This window comes from Orbicella faveolata, unplaced genomic scaffold, assembly GCF_042242905.1.
Source record: "Orbicella faveolata isolate gen_17 unplaced genomic scaffold, um_ofav_v1 contig_47, whole genome shotgun sequence".
Taxonomy (NCBI): Eukaryota; Metazoa; Cnidaria; class Anthozoa; order Scleractinia; family Merulinidae; genus Orbicella; species Orbicella faveolata.
Genome location: NW_028301577.1, coordinates 4,339,556 through 4,360,768, shown reverse-complemented (window position 1 = coordinate 4,360,768; position 21,213 = coordinate 4,339,556). Strand labels below are relative to the sequence as shown.

The window sequence follows — 21,213 nt, the reverse complement described above, 5'->3', positions numbered from 1 at the left end:
TAGAAAAATTTCTAAGTGTGTATCTACTATCTGAAAAAAAATTCTAAGTGTGTATCTACTATCTGAAAAAAAATTTCTAAGTGTAAAAGTGTACTAGAAAAATTTCTAAGTGTGTATCTACTATCTGAAAAAAATTTCTAAGTGTGTATCTACTATCTGAAAAAAAATTTCTAAGTGTGTATCTACTATCTGAAAAAAAATTCTAAGTGTGTATCTACTATCTGAAAAAAAATTTCTAAGTGTAAAAGTGTACTAGAAAAATTTCTAAGTGTGTATCTACTATCTGAAAAAAATTTCTAAGTGTGTATCTACTATCTGAAAAAAAATTTCTAAGTGTGTATCTACTATCTGAAAAAAAATTCTAAGTGTGTATCTACTATCTGAAAAAAAATTCTAAGTGTAAAAGTGTACTAGAAAAATTTCTAAGTGTGTATCTACTATCTGAAAAAAAAATTCTAAGTGTAAAAGTGTACTAGAAAAATTTCTAAGCGTGTATCTACTATTTGAAAAAAAATTTCTAAGTGTAAAAGTGTACTAGAAAAATTTCTAAGCGTGTATCTGCTATCTGAAAAAAGATTTCTAAGTGTAAAAGTGTACTACAAAAATTTCTAAGTGTGTATCTGCTATCTAAAAAAAGATTTCTAAGTGTAAAAGTGTACTAGAAAAATTTCTAAGTGTGTATGTACTATCTGCAAAACAATTTCTAAGTGTAAAAGTGTACTAGAAAAATTTCTAAGTGTGTATGTACTATCTGCAAAAAAATTTCTAAGTGTAAAAGTGTACTAGAAAAATTTCTAAGTGTGTATCTGCTATCTGAAAAAAGATTTGTTATGTATTATTTAAATTGGCCAAATAATGCTAAGTGTAAAAGTGTACTAGAAAAATTTCTAAGTGTCAATCTACTATCTGAAAAAAATTCTAAGTGTACGTGTTAAGACAAGCTGCGACAAATCATTTTCGTCCAACATAACGTTAGCAAGACCAAATTAATGTACAACACAGTTTAGGACGAACATCATGTTAGGTAGAGCAATGTATCGTAGAAGCTTGTCTCTTCACGAGTGTGTGACAGTGATCCGCATAACACGCGATTTGTTTCAAAACGTTTATTAAATTCAAGTCAGTAGTGTTCTTCTTATTTTCTGTCCTTGCTGTCTTCCAATCCTGCAATAAAGTAAAAACCTCTTAGCTTCAGAACGGTAATAATGCACAAGTAAAAATGCTCAGTGTAATATTTTGAGAGCAAGAAATAAAATTTATATGGTAATTTTGTTTGCAAGCTTTCTCTGGTCTCTTGGGTATAAATTAACACTGAATTTTTAATACTAATGAGTATTCTGCGCATATTTTCCTTAAACAATAGCTCCGAATCTATTTCTATTAAAAATTGGCCCAAAATTTATCCAACGCCACTGTGGCCTCGCGGTGTAACGCGCGCCCTCTGGCGTCGACGGCCTCTCCCTCGCCGTCGATTTCTTTAAGTTGTTTCTTAACAACTTCAACAGCAAGGGGCTCGAGGCCCCGCCAGACCAGTTTTTTTTCTTTTTTCTTTTTAAAGCAGCAAAATTCTGTAAAATTTTAGAAACCCAGAGATGACTTTTTTTTCTAGTAAAAGAAAAAGATCTTTTACCAGAAAGAAAAATACACCTCTGGGCTCCTAAAATTTCACATAATCTTGCCTCTTTAAAATCCCCCAAAAAAACCTTGGTTTGGAGGGCTCGAGCCTCTTGAAGGAAGTTGCCAACAAAAAAACTCAAAGAAGTAGAATGTGAAGGAGAAGCCGTGAACGACAACGAGTGCACGTTATACCACGAGGCCACAGACTTGCCAGGAAAACCCCTGAAAACTCGTCCGATGATTTTTTTCACAATATTATTTATTAATGTTCTCATAATTTTTTTAAAGCGACCTAATATTTAAAATGTTACCAAAATATAACTTTGTCAGCCAATTTTTCCTCCTCTTCTGAATCACTCCTTGCAGTTTGGATTTAACGATCGAGAGCAAAGCCCCCACAAAGTGAACTCAAATGTATAAATAAAAACAATCGAAATAATTTTTATTTCTGTAATGACCGTTCAATTTCACCAGAAATAGAAGGCATTCTCGAGTTTTAATTGCGACATTTCCTCTGATATGAATAAAGAAATCAAATGATTGTGAGATCAATCATGAATTGATTTTTTTTTGAACTTTTGGTGTTGTAATGTAGTGAGCGTTTACGTTGTTCGACTGAAAAAAACTGAGGTCGTGAAATATGTACTTATTGACTGAGTGAGAGGGCCGGACGGGAAAATATTTGGCTCGAGGTCAGGACGTACGGACCTTGCTCCGCTCGGTCCGTACGTTCTGACCGAGAGCCAAATATTATTTTTCCTCCGGCCCGACCTTACTCAGTCAATAAGCATTTTATCATATGACCACTTGTGTTGAAAATCTTGAAAATTCTGTTTGAACCTAAATAGGACGCGATTGCATAACATCAGACGGCCGCGCGTGGAACAATTACAATAAAAACTTGTCAGTTATTTCTTCGCGTCGAACAAGAAACTCACAATTCATCGAAAAGCACGACTCATTTTCTCATGTAAAGTCCACAATTACAATTCATCCTAAAAAGCCAACAGAAAGTTGACATAAAGCTGTCAACAATATGTCAAAACCATCAAAAACTTAGCGAGGGACAAAAGTTCGCTTCACGCTTCACGCTTCACTGAAATTGTTCACAAATCTTCTTCATCTGAGGACTCAAGAAAATGTCGGCGTCGTTTCAAGCTATTTGTCGACCTCTTGGATTCTATTGAACAAGGGAAAACCAGCAACTGAATATTAATGACACCGATGTTGGGTCTCGTAAACAGTGCCTGGGTTTACTGACTTTGCTGTGAAGTGGAAATAACACTATTAAACATAAGCGACTTTTATTATCTGGATGAACTGTACGGGAATGAACTTGTGTTCGTATTCAGTTTTGTCTCTTCAAACAACACTGATGTAGAAACTGCAGAGCAATTTATCCTACTGTACACATGGTATGTTTGTCAGTTCTCTGGTTTAACCAACTTCTCCCAGAAACTCTGGAAACTCGAAGAAAACATTTAACTGATTTAAGCTTATATTGTAATTTGTTTTCTTCGCGTTGCTGGTTTTCTTGCTTTTGACCCACGATGAATTCTTTGATGCTCTCCACTGAAAGAAGTTTCGCCTCAAGACTGTTTGCTCATTCCAAAGAAATCAAACGATTGTGACATCAGTCATGAATCGAGTTTTCATTTTTTTTTGGAACTTTTGGTGTTGTAGTGTAGTGAACGTTTACATTGTTCGACTGAAAAAACTGAAGTCATGAAATAAGATTTATGTTTTGCGAGACAATATTATAATACATAAAATAATATTTCGCACCGTAATGAAGAAAAATTTTCGATGTCGTTTGAATACACCTAACATAATATTAAGACAAAAATGCAGAACATTCTTGAGATCCTCAAAATGTGACAGCTTTTTAGTTGATCAAGATCAACAAACAAGCTCTGTAATCTAGTATCCATACATTTTTTATTCTAAAGGCTGGAAGAAGTGTGTCCAAGACAATTCGTTTCCGTCCGCTGATTAGTTCAGTTAATTCTCACAAGCATGCTTGGTTTACACTGATGTTTTGAGAAGAAATTATATTTTGATCACTGATGATCACCCGTCTGAAGGATGGAACAATGTTGAAATATTTTCAAGACCATATTGACTATAGAATATATAAACAGTACTTTTTTTCTAGTCAGCAAAACATCATTGCTCGGAACCTTTGTATTTTAATTGAATCAAGCAAACTCCACCTTGTAAAAAGTACGATCGCAAAAATATAGCCGAGAAATTTACTTCAGTAAAGAATCTGAGCTGAACTTATTGTAATCAAAACAAAACCATGCCAAACAGAGAGAGAAACATTTCTTTTGCAGCTTTTATCCCTCCAAAAAAGCCCAATTTACTTTCCGCAAAATTTTATTAATTTAAGAAGTTCAGTGGAAGTTGATGCAAACCACTAAACTGCTCATGCGTGGTTTTAACTAAGCTTTCCAAAACTGAAACATTGTGCACGACACAAATACGGATAATCTAACACCAGAAACTCGCGCAAATAAAACTGTTTGATATCTTGGCGTAAAAAACCGGTGCTAAATCCATGATCAACTCTATCGAAATCAACCAACGCAAAATATGTACCATGTATAGTTTGGGTTTTGAAATAATGGCCTTCCGAAAATAACCAGTTTTGTTTTTGCAGGCGTACCCTGGAAACACTCAAGAATGCACTCGGAATGATTAAAAAGCTTCTTGTTTATGCACTTCGTAATGTTTTCTGTTTTTGTCTTTCCCTCAACGTAAAATGATGTCCCTACTATTCCGATCAACTGTTATAGCGATCGCTAAACTGAACGTCTTGAAAATTGCGTGTTGTTGTCACCAAGTAATGTATCCAAATGACCTTGGGATAAAAGCTGTAATGGTTCTGAAATGATTTCAAAACGTTATTCAAAGTAAGAAATTCTGTTGTGTTTATAAAACTGTTTATCAAGATCTGTGCCTGGATACGTGTTACGTAACCAAATTTGGACTAAGTTATTCCAAACAAAACTGTATGAAGGTTTCAGCCTTAGTTGAAAAAGTTTTATTTCGAGTTTAAAAGGTTCCATGCTTATTTAAAAGGATTTCTTTTGAGAAAAACAGTCTTTTTTCGTTGAAAACGTCTCTTTTTGAGCTAAATAGTTCCTTGCTCGGTTAAAAGGATTTCCAATAAAATAACTGAAAAGTATTTTTCTTTGAAAAAAGTTCATTTTCAAATTGAAAAAGGGAGGCGCGGTGGCCTCATGGTTAGTGCGTTCGTCTCCGGATCGAGCGGTCCGGGTTCGAGCCCCGGCCGGGGACATTGCGTTGTGTTCTTGGGCAAGACACTTTACTCTCACAGTGCCTCTCTCCACCCAGGTGTATAAATGGGTTCCGGCGAACTTAATGCTGGGGGTAACCCTGCGATGGACTAGCATCCCATCCAGGGGGGAGTAGAAATACTCCAAGTCGCTTCATGCTACAGAAACCGGGATAAGCTCCGGCCTGATGGGCCACTTGGCTTGTATGCAGACTTCTTAAAAAGGAGCTCTTTTGAGTGAAACGAAGTTTCATCGTTAGTTTCAAAAAATTCTATGCTTGTCTAAATGGATCTCTTTTAAGTTGAAAAAAGTATTTTTCTTTGGAAAAGTTCATTTTGAGTAAAAGGTTTGCATTTTCAGTGCAAGGGATACTTTCAGTTCTAGGGGTATTTTGGCTCGGAAAATTTTCATTTTCAGTCTAGTTTCAGTTTTCAATTCCAAGGATTTTTGCTTAGGAAAGTTTAATCATCAGTTGAAAAAAATTCCATTTTTGAACAAAACGGATCTCATTTGAGTTGAAAAAAGTCATTTTCTTTGGCAAAAAAATCATTTTGAGTTACGAAGGTCCACGTTCAGTTCAAAAGGATTTCCTTTTCATTGAAAAACGTGTTTTTGCTTAGAAAAGTTTCATTTCCAACTCCAGCAAGTTCTTATGTCTATTTAAAAATTATTGCTTTTGACAAGTATTTTTACTTCGAAAAATTTCATCCTCAGTTGCCATGCTTGCTTAAAATAGTATCTTGAGTTGAAAAAATTATTTTTCTTTGGAAAAATTTCATTGAGAGTTAAAATGTTCCGTGTTCAGTTAAAAAAGATCTGTTTCGAGTGCAAAGAAAGTATTTTTGCTTATAAAAGTTTCATCTTCAGTTGCAAAAAATTACATGCTTGCCTAAAAGAAGCTCTTTGGAGTTGGAAAAATTATTTTAATTCCTTGGAAAAAAATCATTTTAAGCTAAGAAGGTCCATCTTCAGTTCAAAAGGATCTCGTTGTCGTTGAAAAAAGTATTTTTGCTTGGAAAAGTTTCACTTTCTGTTGAAAAAAGTTTCATGCCTGCTAAAAAAGATCTCTATTGGGTTGAAAAGTCTTTCAAGGGAAAAGTTTAATTTTGTGTTAAAAGGTCCATGTTCACTTAAAAATGACCTCCTTCGAGTTCAAGAAAGTACTTTTGCTTAGAAAATTTTCATTCTCAGCTCAAAGAATGTTCCACGCTTCCTTTAAAGGATCTCTTTTAAGGGACCGATCAAAAAGTACAGCGGGGCTGGGCCAGAGCATTTGAAAATGTGGTGGTTAGAAAACACATGACCCACCCCTTCCATTTGGCACAAGACTGAGTTGACCCAACCCTAAATGAAGGTTGAAAATCACATGACCCAGCCCCTCTCTACAAAACACGACATTTTTGGCTGCATAATCCACCAAAATCACATTTTATGTATGAAATTTTGGTATTATTAACGTGTTAGAGTTATTTCTTAACAATAATATAAAATCACCTCAAAATAATATTGTTTTCCTTTACTCTTGCAACTTTAAGTCATGTCCGTAAACTATGGAAAAAATCTTGACCGTAAACCTTTCACGCTAGGTCTCCAGGCTCGTTACGCGTGGAACAGTAATCTATCTAGAAAAGGTTGTAGTGAGTCCTGGGACTTACACAGCCAGCAAACTACGAATATCAGGCCTAAGAGTGCGAGTCCCAGATCCATAAACATGTGTCCCGTACCCTTGGGGATAAATAGCATGTGAACACAAGTTGGCCGTTTGGTGTTTTTGAAGACCAGCATATGTCGAAAAAGTGCAGTGTTTTAACAATTTCTGCCCTGGAACTCCTTGACTTATTAGCGTTGGTACAGATTTTACACTAAATGAAATCGCCATCTCTAATCAATCAATCAATCCTTTATTTGTCAGAGCAGGTTTATAATTACAAAATTGAATAAACAATATTGAATCGGCAGCCAAAAGGCTGATGCGGACCTGCTTATATTAGTAAAATAACTAAGATAAAAATAAAACAATAATCAGAATTAAAATACCTTATTAACTTAATAATAAATAAAATCATATTTCTTGTTTGAAATCAAAATGGCTTCTTTATTAAAAGAAAATTGGAGGATGTCTTTAGAACATTTTCTTAAAATTGATTTAAAACCTTCTTTACTAATATTAGAAAATTTGACTATTCTATTCAGAAAATTCCAAATATTTGGTCCCCTGTATTGTAAGGAACTTCTTCCTAATTCTGTTTTCACCCTGATAATATTAAATTGGTTACTGAATCTTGTAGATCTTGTTGATTTAGAAAACAAATCTAAAATTTATCTAGGAGCAGACCCTGTGAAGACTTGATGCATCTTAAGTAATATGCGTCTCTTATATAAATAGTTAATAGGAAGCCACCTACTTTGAGACAGGCATAAACTACCTTCTAATGAAGAAGGAAGATGATTAATAATTCGGCATGCTCGGGCATGAATATGATCTAATTGGTTAAGTAATGATTGGGAACAATTTCCCCATATTGATAATCCGTAGGTCACACTAGGTATAATTGTTTTAAAGTATATTTCTACTAGAAATGACTTGGGTAAATACAACATTCTTAAAGCACCGACTTTTTTGGAAAAAGATATCTTAATTATATCTACATGGGCATGCCAAGAGAGACTACTGTACACCAGGTAAGTGTACTTTTTCAGCCACGGCTCGAAATATTTTCGTCCTTAGGAACTGGAAGGAGTTGCATCTGTTATCTATTGTGTCAAATGTGTGCCAGTTCCAGTTATAAAACAGGATGACCCACCCCCATGGGTAGCTGACAATTTAAAAATTAGACGACCCACTCCTTACCGAGAGCTCTAAAACTGATAACCTACTCCCTCTCTGCTCCTACCTACCCCTCTCAATACTTTTTAACTAGTCCCTAAGTTAATTTTCTTGGGGAAAAGTTTCATTTTGACCTAAAATGGTCCATTTTCAGTTTAAAAGTATCTCCTTTGAGTTGCAAAAACTTTTCATTGGAAAAGTTACGTTTTTAACTGAAAGAGTTCCATGTTCACTTAAAAATGACTTTCTTTGAGTTCAAAAAAGAAGTTTTGCTTACAATAGTTTAATCGTCAGTTGAAAAAGATTCCATGCTTAGTTAAAATAATGTCTTTTGCGTTGAGAAAAAGGTAATTGTTTTGGAAAAGTTTCATTTTGAGCTAAAAAGGTCCGTGTTCAGTTCAAAACGATCTCCTTTAAGTTGAAAAGGTGTTTTAGCTTGGGGCAGTTTCATTTTCAGGTGAAAGAATTTTAATTTATGCTTACTTACAACGGATCTCTTCTGAGTGGAACAAGCATTTTTACGTGAAAAGTTTAGCTGTCAACTGAAAAAGTTCCATGCTTGCTTAAAAGGGTGTCGTTTGAGTTGAGAAAAAGGTCTTTTTATCGGAAAAGTTTCATTTTGAAGTAAAAAGGTCCATGTTCAGTTCAAAATGATCTCATTTAAGTTGCAAAAAGTGTTTTAGGTTGGGGCAATTTCATTTTGAAAGGTGAAAGAATCCTACGCGTACTTACAAAGGATCTCTTCTGAGTTGAAAAATTATTTTTACTTGGAAAAGTTTTATTTGGCGTTATAGAACTTCCAATTTAATTGGAAGAGTTCCATGATTATTTGAAAGTGTTACTCGCTTTCTATTTGGCAAGACCCTACTCTTCCTTGAAAAGGTTGCTTAGTCAGACTAGTACAACAATACGTTTAATTAAAATACCATTTTGAGTTAAAGGACTTCCATTTTAATTAAAATAGTTCCATGTCCAGTTGCAAATTAAACTTCCACTCTTTTATGTAAATATTTAAATTTTGGTTTAAAACTATTTTAATTTATATTGTGATGAAAGATCTTTATTATTTGTATAATACGTCCAATTTAAGCTAAACACGTCTATCATATCAACATATACTGTAAATTCAGAGATTAGTAGTGTGCAATTGTTTGTTTTTGAGTTGATGCGTTCGAATAGGTTCTTGCTTTACTTGGGAAAGTTATCTTTTGAATTGAATAAAATTCCATTGTCAATTGAAAAAGCTAGCGCTCCCTTTTTACTTAGACACGTTCTCATTAATCCCAGACAGGGTTTACAACCTTGAATTTAAGTTGCAAATAAAAGTCTCTGTTGAAGTTGAAAACGTTTGCTTTGGAATTTAAAGTCATGAAGTTTCCGAAACCTCCAGGTTGAAAAAGTGTCATATGTAGATTAAAAAGTTCCTTGCGATTCAAAATGGTTACATTTTAAGTTGAAAACGTTCACATTCTTTTAACTTCAAATCTCGATCAAGGAAAACAATTCTTAAATTTAATTGACTACACTACAGCAACAAGAGCTTGATTGATGGTTGATCACACAATCGGTTGTTACGTTGTTGAAACAACACATTTTTTTCCAATTTCAATTTTTTTTTCAGTTCGAATTTTTTTACACCAACATTTCGCCAAAAATGCAAAGATCCGTTCGAGAGACAAACCTTTAGGTCACTACATCTTTTCGTTTTTGCATATCTAGGCAATTGAGTTTGACTTTTGGCGTGGAAAAGTAACCGTGGGATTTTCCATTTGCCATAAATACGCAATTTGATCATATTAATTTGTTGTTTTGCAGGACATGACAAAATCTATCAAAATGTTTTAATCCTTTAGTGCAGATTGATTTCAACGCCCTCAATAAAACAAATAAAGGAGGTACTTACGTTTTGCCCAATTCCATTGCTTGCTCCCCGTTTTTCCATTCCCAGTTTCAGTTTTCCTCCCTGTAATCCTGCAAATTGATATGATGAACACGATAAATTTGACATAATTTGACGTGGTGAATATACTGTTTCAAGCCAGGGGTTAAGCTAAAATTCTGTAAGAAAAAATCGAACTTTTATTTTTAACGAAATTGGAATTTTAAGGTACTGAAGTCTAACTTTTGATAAGCATTTCTGTTGCTGTAAGTTTAAAGCTCCTTTTCTCAAAACGAATTATCAGTTTGCCTTTCAAAAAAAATATTTTGAGAAGGATTTGTCCAATGAGCTAAAATTTTCAGGATTTGTTTTTCTAAGTACAAAAATATTTTTTTCATAATCTTTGGTCTTTAAGCTTTCTTAAATTGTGTACTTTGTCACGGTTTGGAATTAAATCTTAACCATGAAAAAGTCTGAAAAAATGGCGTGTTTTTATGTTAACCACCTCTTTAAATCAGCAAATTCGTCATGTTAATTTAATTTGTTGCATTTTAATTAACATTTCAGCACGTTTTTTCTGCGTTTGCCTGTTGTTCTTTTGTTTTAAAATCCACGTATTTTATTTGTGTGATGTAAGTTATTCTAGGTAACACCTATGGTACAAAACTTGTATATCAACTTGTATATTCAAATTCACTCCAGTTGTAACTTGCGATGACAGACGTTAATGTCGAACATGTATTACAAACTGAAAAGCGTTGTCCGGCCTTTTTAATTTATTAGTAGCCTGCTGCTAACAAGACCATTTGGATAATAATTATACGTTTTTGAAAGGGGTGGAGAGGGAAATTTTTCCTGAGTAAGAGATTCTTTCTTGGCTCGCGTTGTACGATTTTTTCTTTCTCTAGCTATGTTGTGCAGGATTATTTTTGGCAATTTCCTTCGTAAAACATTTGATAGTTCATCCCCAATTACAACTACACAACGTGAAGTCAACTTACATTTTCCTGCGTTCGTTTGGTTTCCTCCTAACCTTGTGTTTGTTTCTGTGAATCTTACTCCACATTCCAGCTCTCCTGTAATATAAAAACACCATTATTCCATCGATAACAATTCAGCATGACCAAAATGCGCTGCATAATGTGCTAGCTTTGCTAGTTTCAAGCTAAAAACTTCAACATCAAGCTTTAAAACTGGATAATATTTTTCCCAATATTAAAAATAATGGCTTGTTAGAGTTAGAATTTTAAACTTGCAAAAACTTGAGACAGCGAAAACAACAAAATTCCCAGTCACCAGCACTTACATAAAGATTGGGTTTTTTTCTTGTCCACTTGCTATCCCAAGTCTCAGCGTCTATCTGTAGATATAAAAAACAAACATGAATGCCTTGTCACCAAATTTTTCAAAAAGAACCATTTATCGACGAAAACAATATAATTTAAGGAGCCTTACTTCACACAGAGGTCCTCAAGCAAGCTCGAGGACTTTTTTAGCTGCGCAATGGTTGAACACAAGGCATCCGTAATCTAAAACAAAAACGAAAAATCGGGTTTAGTGACAAAGATGTTACTATAAGTTATAAAACTTTCCCACCTCCAAATTTATAGACCAAATACTGTTCTTTAAAGAGTCTAAAGTGGTTGAAAGCAAACACTTTAGAAATTTAACGGTGAAGAATCCATTAGTCCAAGGTAGCGCTAAAATCCTAACATTCGTTTAAAGCGCTAGAACACGAAACAATTTATAGCAAAATTATTAAACATTGTTTTTAAGCAATTTCGCAAACTTTGGATAGAATTTAAAGTCTACGGTAACCTTATCAGCGTGTTGAGCGTGGCGTGTAAAGTATCCGCAGTAAACTCTGTATGAAATAGAGCAGAAAAAGTAATAAAATTTCGTGCATAAAATTCGTCTCCGGAGTTGTTTCAACAACATTTTCGCACCTTCGAGAAAGAAATAGCGCTGTTCAGCAACGGTTCTTCACCTTACCTCAAGTGAAGATATCTCTGATCTGCTGAATCTGCTAAACGTCTTAAATTTGGCCATGTTCTGTTTCTTCAACTGAGGCCGGGCGTTCTTGTGACTTGGAAATAACTTGCTAGTCATTAGAAAGTCATTTGTCAGGCAGAAACGCAGTTAAATTCCTGCTTGAAGAAGTGAAGCCGAGCAGGTCCGTGACCACATGTCACACTGAACTGAGGTGCAATGCAAAAATGAATGTATAATTAATTTTATGATAATTTTTTATGAGGTGTCCAGGCCTTCGATTTATTCGAATCCAATAGGCCACCTCCGACTTACCTCATTTTCAGAACGAGTCCTGGTGCAAAACTCATATAAAACTGAATTTGATTTGCATGAAAACGAACGTGGATTCATGTGAATGACATGGTTACGCACGAAGATTCCTTTTGACACAGAGGCAAAAGTCCCGTTGGTTTTACCAAATTATATTATTCGAAAAACTTCGATCGACCTCCATCGTATCGTAATGTATAAATAAACGATCAGTGCTTTATTCCACACAATAATCCAGGGTAGAATTTGTGTGACTCAAAGACAATTTATGCGCTGGTTGTGGATGTGTCAATAGTTACTGATAAGGAAAAAAGGGTGGGGAAGGGGGGGCTGCCCCTCTAAATTGCTGAAACCCAAGATAACACCAACATTTCTACATTGAACCCTTGCACACACATTAAACCCTGGCAGCCCCTTTTTTGGTGGCCCATCTTTATAAGAGAAGCACATCTGGATTCGTTACCATGCCACTGTTTGCTGATCATTCTTGGCTCGGTATGGCTCGGTGTTTCGCACCACGAATCAGGGTACTACTCGAATTGAAGACACACCAGGAAAATAAGGTCCACGGGATCTACCAGTTGTTTTGAACTAGTTTAATCAACACAAGCTAGCTAGTCAACTGAAAGCAAAGGCATACATGTGGGTTGACTATAGCACTTCTAAAAAAATCGGATCTAACCTAAAAAACCAAACAGCAAAAAACATTCTCCAACATATTGTCAATATACTCACAATTCTGTAAGGCGTAATCCCGTTTAAGACGCGCCATTTTCCTATTTTTGTACAAAGAGCACAAACACACTGTTTTCGATGAAAGGATTACTTTCTACTGATCTCTTGACATCCTACTCGCACCAATCCACGAACGAGAGCCATAATCCGATTGGCTACTAAAGCAAAAATGGCGGGAATCTCGCGTGTTCGGTTTTACCACTAAGAAAACAAACATAATGTCTAAAAATAAACAAAACTCTCAACGAAGTGCAAACACTCGGCACTGTAGTTCTTTTTATAGTATGGAATCATCGGTCACCCTGACATAGCTAGAAACAAGGAAGTGGCGTCAGAGTGCTTTCTAAAGATTTTTGTTTCAGAACAATCAAATCTTGTGGCACCGTTTAGTTGGAAACTCGTCCCTACTCCCCCTCATCTATAGAAATCACTTTGTATACTTCGAATTTACGTCCAACGTTCAGTGTTTTTAGTAAACATTTACGATCAGACAGATTTATCTTGTTTTGATAGAAGATCAAGCAATTTATTTGTTCTATTGTATCATGGGAGGAGCAGAGCCTAATGATTAGCGCCCTGGGCTTCGCAACGAGTGGTCTGGGTTCTAGCCTTAGCCACGGTGTTGTGTTGTCTTCACCCGGCCCAGGGGTCCGTTGCTCCAAAGCCCCACAAACTTTTCGGGCCCGCAAAGCCATTTTTAGTTTATCTGTATCTAAAAACACAGAGGTGTAAACGCCTGAAAATTTTTTATATGAAGAGAACCTCTCTTCATATTAAGATTATGTGAATAAAACAGCTCTGCGGTCGTAAGGTTTGAGATTTCGCTGTGGCTTTCCGGGTGCGAAAACTTTTCGGGACCTTCGAGGAACAGGCCCCAGAGCCGGGTTGTTCAAAGCCCGGTTAAGCTAACCAAGGTTAGTGAGAATTTTGATGAACAATTTTGCAACTTTTCGGTGAGATTTTCTGTTATTGTTTATCATTCGGGTTTGAAATCTCAAACGTTCGACTTCCTTCCGGCTGATTGGATATAAAAAATTTTTTCCTGGCCAATCAATGAGGAAGCCTTTAAACTCCATTTTACACCCCTGGCTTTACACTAAACTTTCCTAAATCCGGTGGGAAGAATTTCGAAAATGTCCGTTTTCTCGGTCACAGATCGCAAGCAGCGTTTTTGGTCTTCTTTCAGCTGTGTAAAATGAACGAAATCCCTCCTCTTTGAAACAGATCATCTGTTAACGACGTTAAGCGCTCACCGTCCGAAGACGCCGGGTTAAAACATCGATGGTGAGACGATATGCAATTTTCAAATGGCTCCAGTCGACAAAATAAATATTGCAATCAAACCTGTAACAATCAGTGATCTGACCAATTAGAGGTTGCAACAGATTCTAGTGCACAGCGGGTGCCTTGGAACGGCGGCATACAACCTTTGTCTGTAAGCTCCAACGCCACAACCCCACCCCGTTTTCCCCTCGGGTACTCCACTCTCAACCAGTCCTTTTTGGCACCTCCAGCCGGGGCTTGTTCACAGACTAAACGGAACTATTTTCTCAGAAGTCTAGTCTCGTAACTAGCACGAATCAACCTCGATCTCAAGTCCGGCCACTGAGGAACAAAGATTAAACGTCGTCACCTGATGATCGCACTGTTTGTTAACAAAAATATAGTGACTATAAATATGAAATATAGCGCCTGCACTAGAGACGTCGATTTACACTCGAGCTACACATAAACCTATTCAGCTGTTCATTTTGTTTTGTTACAGTCATGTCGGATAAATGCATTAAGATAAGTAGCTCACAAAGGCTATTGTTTATTGACCTGCGATCTCCCTATATTCCATTAAAAAGAAACCCCTGATTTATTTATTTATTTTTAATGACCGAGACTGAGATAAATCCCAGCATTTATCTTAGTAAAACGTGACACTCAGGGATTCACACGTTAACTCTTGCCGTGTTTTCACGGGAGAGGTTTACCACGGTTACTGCTTTCCGAGGGTTGGTAACTAAACTGCAATTATTAGAGAAGCTGTTTACTCGGACCTAATTAGCTAAAGTAGGCCGTATACAACGGACGGTTTGAGGTTTTCTCGGAAAGCAAGTGTTGTAATGTTGCAAGGAAACTATTGGAAAATTATAAAATTTCTGACTTTACACCAATGCCGAACGCAGGTCGTTGTAGATGAATAGTGGAAAGAAAAATTTTATAACTCGCTGAGCCTCTTCCCGCAAAAAAAAAAAAAACCTGAAACGGCATCTGCCGCGGAGCCCGGGCTACGTAGATGTTTACCGGTACTTCTTATTCAAGGCCGCTTTAAATTCTAACATTGCTCTTCTTCTCCATAGACCTCAGTTATGACATTTTTCCTCTCTCTTTGTGGTAGGTCTTCTTCTACTTGCGCCTACATGTACACTGCTACTATAAAGCTATACTGAGCTTCAAACAGAAAGGAAATGCTTACGGCACTTGACGATGAAAGGGAAACAGCAGACCGGGATTTCTTTGTCTAAATATGAGTTAATTTAGCTTTTCTTGCTCGTTGACTTGAAACCTACTTATATTAGGAGGAATCTTAGTCTATTTTTCTCTGCTTTACGCGCTGAACGCGTGAACACTTCCCCCCAAGATGTCGCGACAACGTCTGCTTTTCCTCGGTTACTATACCATCGGTTACTGAGCTAAACGACGCCTGATGAGGCGTTCAACTGTCCACAAACCAAGGTTGGCTTACTTTTGATTTTGCCGCCGTTTGCTATTGTGTTTACATGATTAAAATTTCACTTTATTAAAGTTAAAACAAAACCAAGGTAAACATATCTCGTGAAAACATGGGCTCTATCGCCCCAGTTTGAAGTTCTTCGACTCGTCCCAAACTTCACCTTCCATTCTTCTAGGATGATTATTTATCGACAGCGTTGATCCACCAAGCACTAACACGTCCTCGTCCAGTTCAAAATCTTTCAGATTAATGCCTGCTATTTTCGAGACAGAAAATAAAAGTAGCTGGATTTTGTTGCGTCTCTTGTGATCAGCTTGCTCATTCAGAAACTAAAACGCAATTAAAAACACGCTTGAACGGAATGAAACAAAAGCGTCGTCTGTCTGCCACTTTAATTGATTCAGTCTTGGTAACTACACCGTGAAAAATTACGCTTGAACGGAAAAAAACAAAAGTAATGTGTCTGTCTGCCACTTTAATTGATTTAGTCTTGGATATTACACCGTGACGTAATCACAATTTTCAAACAGCAGAAAAAGCTCTGTTTTATACAGTTTACACGACACTGACTAAACGACGTTGAAAAAAAATTTCCAATCTTGGGAACGTTTTTGAAAAGGTGCGTACCGTTTTCAATGGATATATGTGGCTTAGAGGCCAGTCAGGAGGAATAACAAAAACAGATACGTGTGTTGAGCTCCTAACTGGAACGGTGGGGTCATGTTTCACAAGGTCACCTTTCAATCGAAAAATAAACAGGCAAAATACCATAATAAGGTTGTGCGCTCAAAATGCTTTTAACAAAATTTCTTTGAAACAACAGCAGATGTGATGTGTTGAACAACTGGAAAACGGAAATTTCGAGTTGGTTCAGAATTTTCCTCCGGGGAGAAACTGTTCCATTTGTTTCGCGGAAGAACCAGCCAGCGAAGGTGCGAATAATCCGAAGGGCTTGGAACCGGTGCAAACATAACACTTAACAACTCGACTTTTCTATCGGAACGGTCCGACGGGAGAACGTAACTACTTTCTCAGAAGTCTAGTCTCGTGACTAACGCGAGACAACCTCGATCTCAAGTCCGGCTGCTGAGGGACAAAGATTAATGATCACGCTGTCTGTTAATAACAACATAGTGACTATAAATAGCGCCTGCACTAGAAACGTCGATTTACACGCGAGCTACACATCTACATATTCAGCTGTTCATTTTGTTTTGTCACAATCATGTCCGATAAATGCATGAAGATAAATAGTTGCGCCTGCTTTCTCATTATTTCCGGTATTCTATTCGTGTTGTCTATACCAGGGTATAGTCCTTTTGACTATCAAGGAGAAATCGAAGCTGTAACTCTAACTTTTTCGCACCCGGAGCTTCGGTGCAATTTCCCTCAAATTTCTAACTACACACTGAAGACGAAAACACCTTCACTGGAATCATTTATTCGAGCATCAACCGCGATGGAGGACCAAGAACTCCGTTTAAGTGGTCTAGCTGTATTCTCAAAACTCGCCAATGCGTGTCAACCGCTAGCTGATGTGAGCAAGGCAAAAATTCAAGTCAACAAAATGGCGCTCATTAGGCTTGCGAACGAAACCGTGTGCCCATTACAGGGACTGGTGGAACATGCACAGAACGCAGGATATTCTGTGTTGATATATTTCAATCGAGATTTCATTGCCCTAGACCTTTCTGAAATGCAGCTTCAGGACAAACTACTGATTCCGATATTATCTAACTCTAACTGTTTCTCAACTAATAACTATTATGTAAACATTTCTGATGATGATCTTTTAGCTGCAGACCGAACTGATGTAGAGATAGCGATCAAGCCACAAGAAGAAGACTTAAAGAAGATGCAGCAATACTTACGGAGACTTTACTACTGGTTTCTTTTGGGTCCACTCATCACTCTCGAATGGCTCAGACGGAGAAAGAAGCCTTGTTGTATGTCTGTCGGTCAACAAGCTGATGGAGGCCGCGTACCCGACGAAACTACTGTGGAGTCAGGGCTCAACTCAGCAGCCGATTATGACGACACTCAGAGAAATTATAACCAAGAAGCGGAACATCAGCAAACTAGAGGCGAAACACAACCGCTACTTCTAGTCTGTAGCGGACACACGAGACCAAGAGCTATTAGACGAGTCTTAAATTACCTTAGAAAGCTGTTCGGCAAACTAGGTGTTGGTAGTGGGTATGTTATTCTCATTATAGTAGCTCTCCCTGTAGGTATATCCAGTGGAGGATGGTCGTTTTTTAGATTCGATCAAAACGAAAATCAGCAAAAAACCTTTTGGGGTGGCCTTATCGCACCTCATTATTCTATTTCTTCTCTTTTGTTTTGGTTAACCTCGTTTCTTCCGCAGTGGTGGTCTCCTCTTCAAATATTTTGTTTTTTTCTCTACAGTAGGTTTGCCTGTAAAACCACGTGGACCGTCCCAACCAACTTTTCAAAACTGATTCGAAGTGATTGGTTTGCATCAAACATGTATTTGTTCATTTTGGGTGTAGTTGTGCCATATTGTTCCATTGCCATGACTGACATTTACTCTACTTTCCATTTCGCCTATTTTGCAACCTACAACATGGTCGGCACAATCAGTAATCTAATTTTTATTATCATCCTAAACAAACACAAATTTGTCACAAGGTATGTCTTCTACATCAGTGTATGTATGATCTGTGCTTATATTGAAAGTGACATAGTAGCCGTGTTTTATTTTATGTTGAATTCTAAAGGCTCGCTCACCAACCTAAAGCTTACTGCCCTGCGCACGGCAGCCATTGGCCTCACTTTGACTCTCAGTTTCAGTTCCTCTATGCACATCATTCGCAAGCTTACTAAGCCACGGGAATCTTTATTTGAGGGGCTGGCAGAAAAGTGAGTACATATTTGTTATCTGTTTTCGTGACAGGCATTTTTCTTATCATTCAATGGTCCACTAAATATAATTTTCAGTGAAGAGGTCAATCACGCAACGCAAACTTTTTTTTTCCTGACAAGAGAAATTGCGTGACCTTCATCGTTGACTGCATCAGATCTGGATTATTCTTGTTTTTCGCTCAGTTTTCGACAACAACTTGCCTTGATAAAAAATCTGATCATGAACAAGCTGTCAACTATTCGAAATCATTCAATAAATTGATCTTTTCTTGCCGACTGCCACAATTGTTTATACCTGACAGAGGCCTGAGACAAAATGTTGGATTGTTTTCATATCTGCTAGTGGTTTGATCAAGGTTCTCTCAGATCTAACCTGTAGAAAAACAGAAATTATCGTAAAGCCGTTCAGTTGCGAAGCAAATCAGCAGCGATCTCGTCTGAAACCTCGAGAAACTGAAAGCGTTGGCTCTAATGGCAGCTCTTGCGTAGCGAGTAAGACAATCAGCAATGAAGCAGGATCAAAACGACGTGAACTGTTTTTTAATGCGTTGCTCGAAAAAGGAATCACCTTTCAAGCCTACCCTTTGCTTTTTTTCTTTCTTTCCTTTTTTCTCAGAACTTTAGTATAAAAACGTTGAAGCTAAAATTAAGATTTTAGGAACATACTAAGAACATGCCCTAAGCTGAGAGTTTATTTTTACAAGTTTTTGGAAAGAGCAGTATGAACTCTTGTAAAATATACAACTTGAGTGTAGTGCAGTCCAGGAACCAAATGCTTTTAGAGATATATTTGAACATAAACGGTGAGCTTGTCTGATTAATAGTGCTTTGTATAACGCAATGTAGCCCGATCTAGTAGGGGTCAGTAACAGTGAATTGTATCGAGCTTTAACCCATACGTGTGTATACAGTATGTAGTGTGACAGAGTGAATCATAGATTTGGTTCGTTCTTGTGAGGTGTATACATAGGAAAAAGGGTTCAACTAGCACAGGAGTGGTGCATAGATTCACTGTAACTAGATTGTGTAAATTGGCCGATTTCACGTATGTTAAAAGTGCCGTGATACACTGTAGGTTAATTGTTCCACGTAACACGTGACAAGTCACTTTGTTACCCGTCAATTGACATGGATTTGTTTGTCCCTCGGCTGTAAAACAGTGAACATAACATTTTGTTGTTTAACGTATTTCCATCGTACTTTACGACGAAATACTACACTGTAATTGGACTAAATTGAGATTAGGCAGAGTCAAACTGTGGCATAATTACTGTTTTAAAACTCAATGTTCTTGAGATTATGCAATAGGTGATTCTTTGTGCTACAAGAAAGGTCACACTGACAATTACAAATGTTGTATGCAGGTTTTTATTTTTGCTGAATAATATGTCACCAGTTTAAAGGTTTTACTATATACATGTAGCAATTGTTTGAAAATGATTTTTAACTTAGATGACGAGACATACTGCATGAGACCTCGTCAGTCATAAATACTGTATTTGAGGTTCGCTAATCCTTGGTTAATAAAATGTTTTTTACTTTAATTTTGTGTTTAAAGGATGTGACACGAGTGAGTAAATTTGATACTGCGAAAGGGTATTCAGGTCAGAGAATTTTTAACTCACTGGGCAAGCGTGTTTTATGAAAAGTTCCACGACGTTACAGAATGTTTTGTTCAGCAGCCATGTATTTGAGCCTTTCAATACCGTTTCGGTACCTCTCTCACCACCTTTTGAATAGTACCTAGGCTATGTAAGCAAAAAACATCACTAAGAAAGTGGAACAAGTATCATGAACAAGGTGACAAATTGCCACCACGGAAGCTGACATTTCACTAGGCTATGTCTTGGACTCGTCCTAAACATCTCCCTCCATTTTTCTGGGATGATCAGCGTTGATCCACCAAGCGCTAACACGTCCTCGTCCAGTTCAAAATCTTCCAGATTAACGCCTGTTATTTTCGAGACAGGAAATGAAAGTAGCTTGACAATGTTGCCGGTCTGGACGGAGTGAAACAAAAGTAATGTGTCTGTCTGCCAAGTTAATACATTCAGTCTTGGATCTTACACCGCCGGACGTAATCGCAATTTTCAAACAGCAGAAAAAGCTCTGTGCTAAACAGTTTACACGATCACTGACTAAACGACGTTGAAAAAAATCTCCAATCTGGGGAGCGTTTTTGAAAAGATGCGTACCGTTTTCAATGGATCTATGTGGCCTAGAGGCCAGTCAGGAGGAATAACAAAAACAGATACGTGTGTTGAGCTCCTAACTGGAACGGTGGGATCATGTTTTCACAAGGTCACCTTTCAAACGGAAAATAAACAGGCAAAATATCATAATAAGGTTTTGCGCTCAAAATGCTTTTAACAAAACTTCTTTGAAACAACCGCAGATGTGATGTGTTGACCAAATGGAAAACGGAAATTTGGAGTCGGTTCAGAATTTTCCTCCAGGGAGAAACTGTTCCATTTGTTTCGCGGAAGAACCAGCCAGTGAAGGTGCGGATAAGCCGAAGGGCTTGGAACCGGTGCAAACATAACACTAAACAACTGGGCTTTTCTTTCGGAACGGTCCGACGGCAAAACGTAACTACTTTCTCAGAAGTCTAGTCTCGTGACTAACACGAGTCAACCTCGATCTCAAGTCCGGCCACTGAGGATCAAAGATTTATGATCACGCTGTCTGTTAATAAAAATATAGAGACTATAAATAGCGCCTGCACTAGAAACGTCGATTTACACTCGAGCTACACATATACGTATTCGCCTGTTCATCTTGCTTTGTTACAGTCATGTCCGATAAATGCAGCAAGCTGAGTAGCTCACGGAGGCTATTGTTTATCAACCTGCGATCTCCCCATATTCCATTAAAAAAGCGCCCGATTTGTTTATTTATTTCTCATAACCGTGACTGAGATAAATCCCAGCACTTATCCTATTAG

At 37.2% G+C, this 21,213-nt stretch overlaps 1 protein-coding gene and 1 long non-coding RNA gene across 2 annotated transcripts; one reads left to right on the top strand and one right to left on the bottom strand.

Moving 5' to 3' along the window:
• Positions 1-1,091: 1,091 nt before the first annotated feature.
• On the bottom strand, positions 1,092-17,329 carry LOC110046725 (uncharacterized). Its single transcript, XR_016204134.1, has 7 exons — positions 17,255-17,329; positions 11,618-11,823; positions 11,081-11,154; positions 10,932-10,985; positions 10,627-10,701; positions 9,650-9,717; positions 1,092-1,164 (listed from the first exon to the last, which is right to left on the bottom strand). It is a non-coding gene; the product is annotated as an uncharacterized LOC110046725 (long non-coding RNA).
• Positions 16,184-19,813, top strand: LOC149096841 (uncharacterized). Its single transcript, XM_089279434.1, has one exon. The coding sequence runs from the start codon at positions 16,609-16,611 to the stop codon at positions 18,268-18,270; it is 1,662 nt and encodes a 553-aa protein (XP_089135560.1). The 5' UTR covers positions 16,184-16,608; the 3' UTR covers positions 18,271-19,813.
• Positions 19,814-21,213: the final 1,400 nt, after the last annotated feature.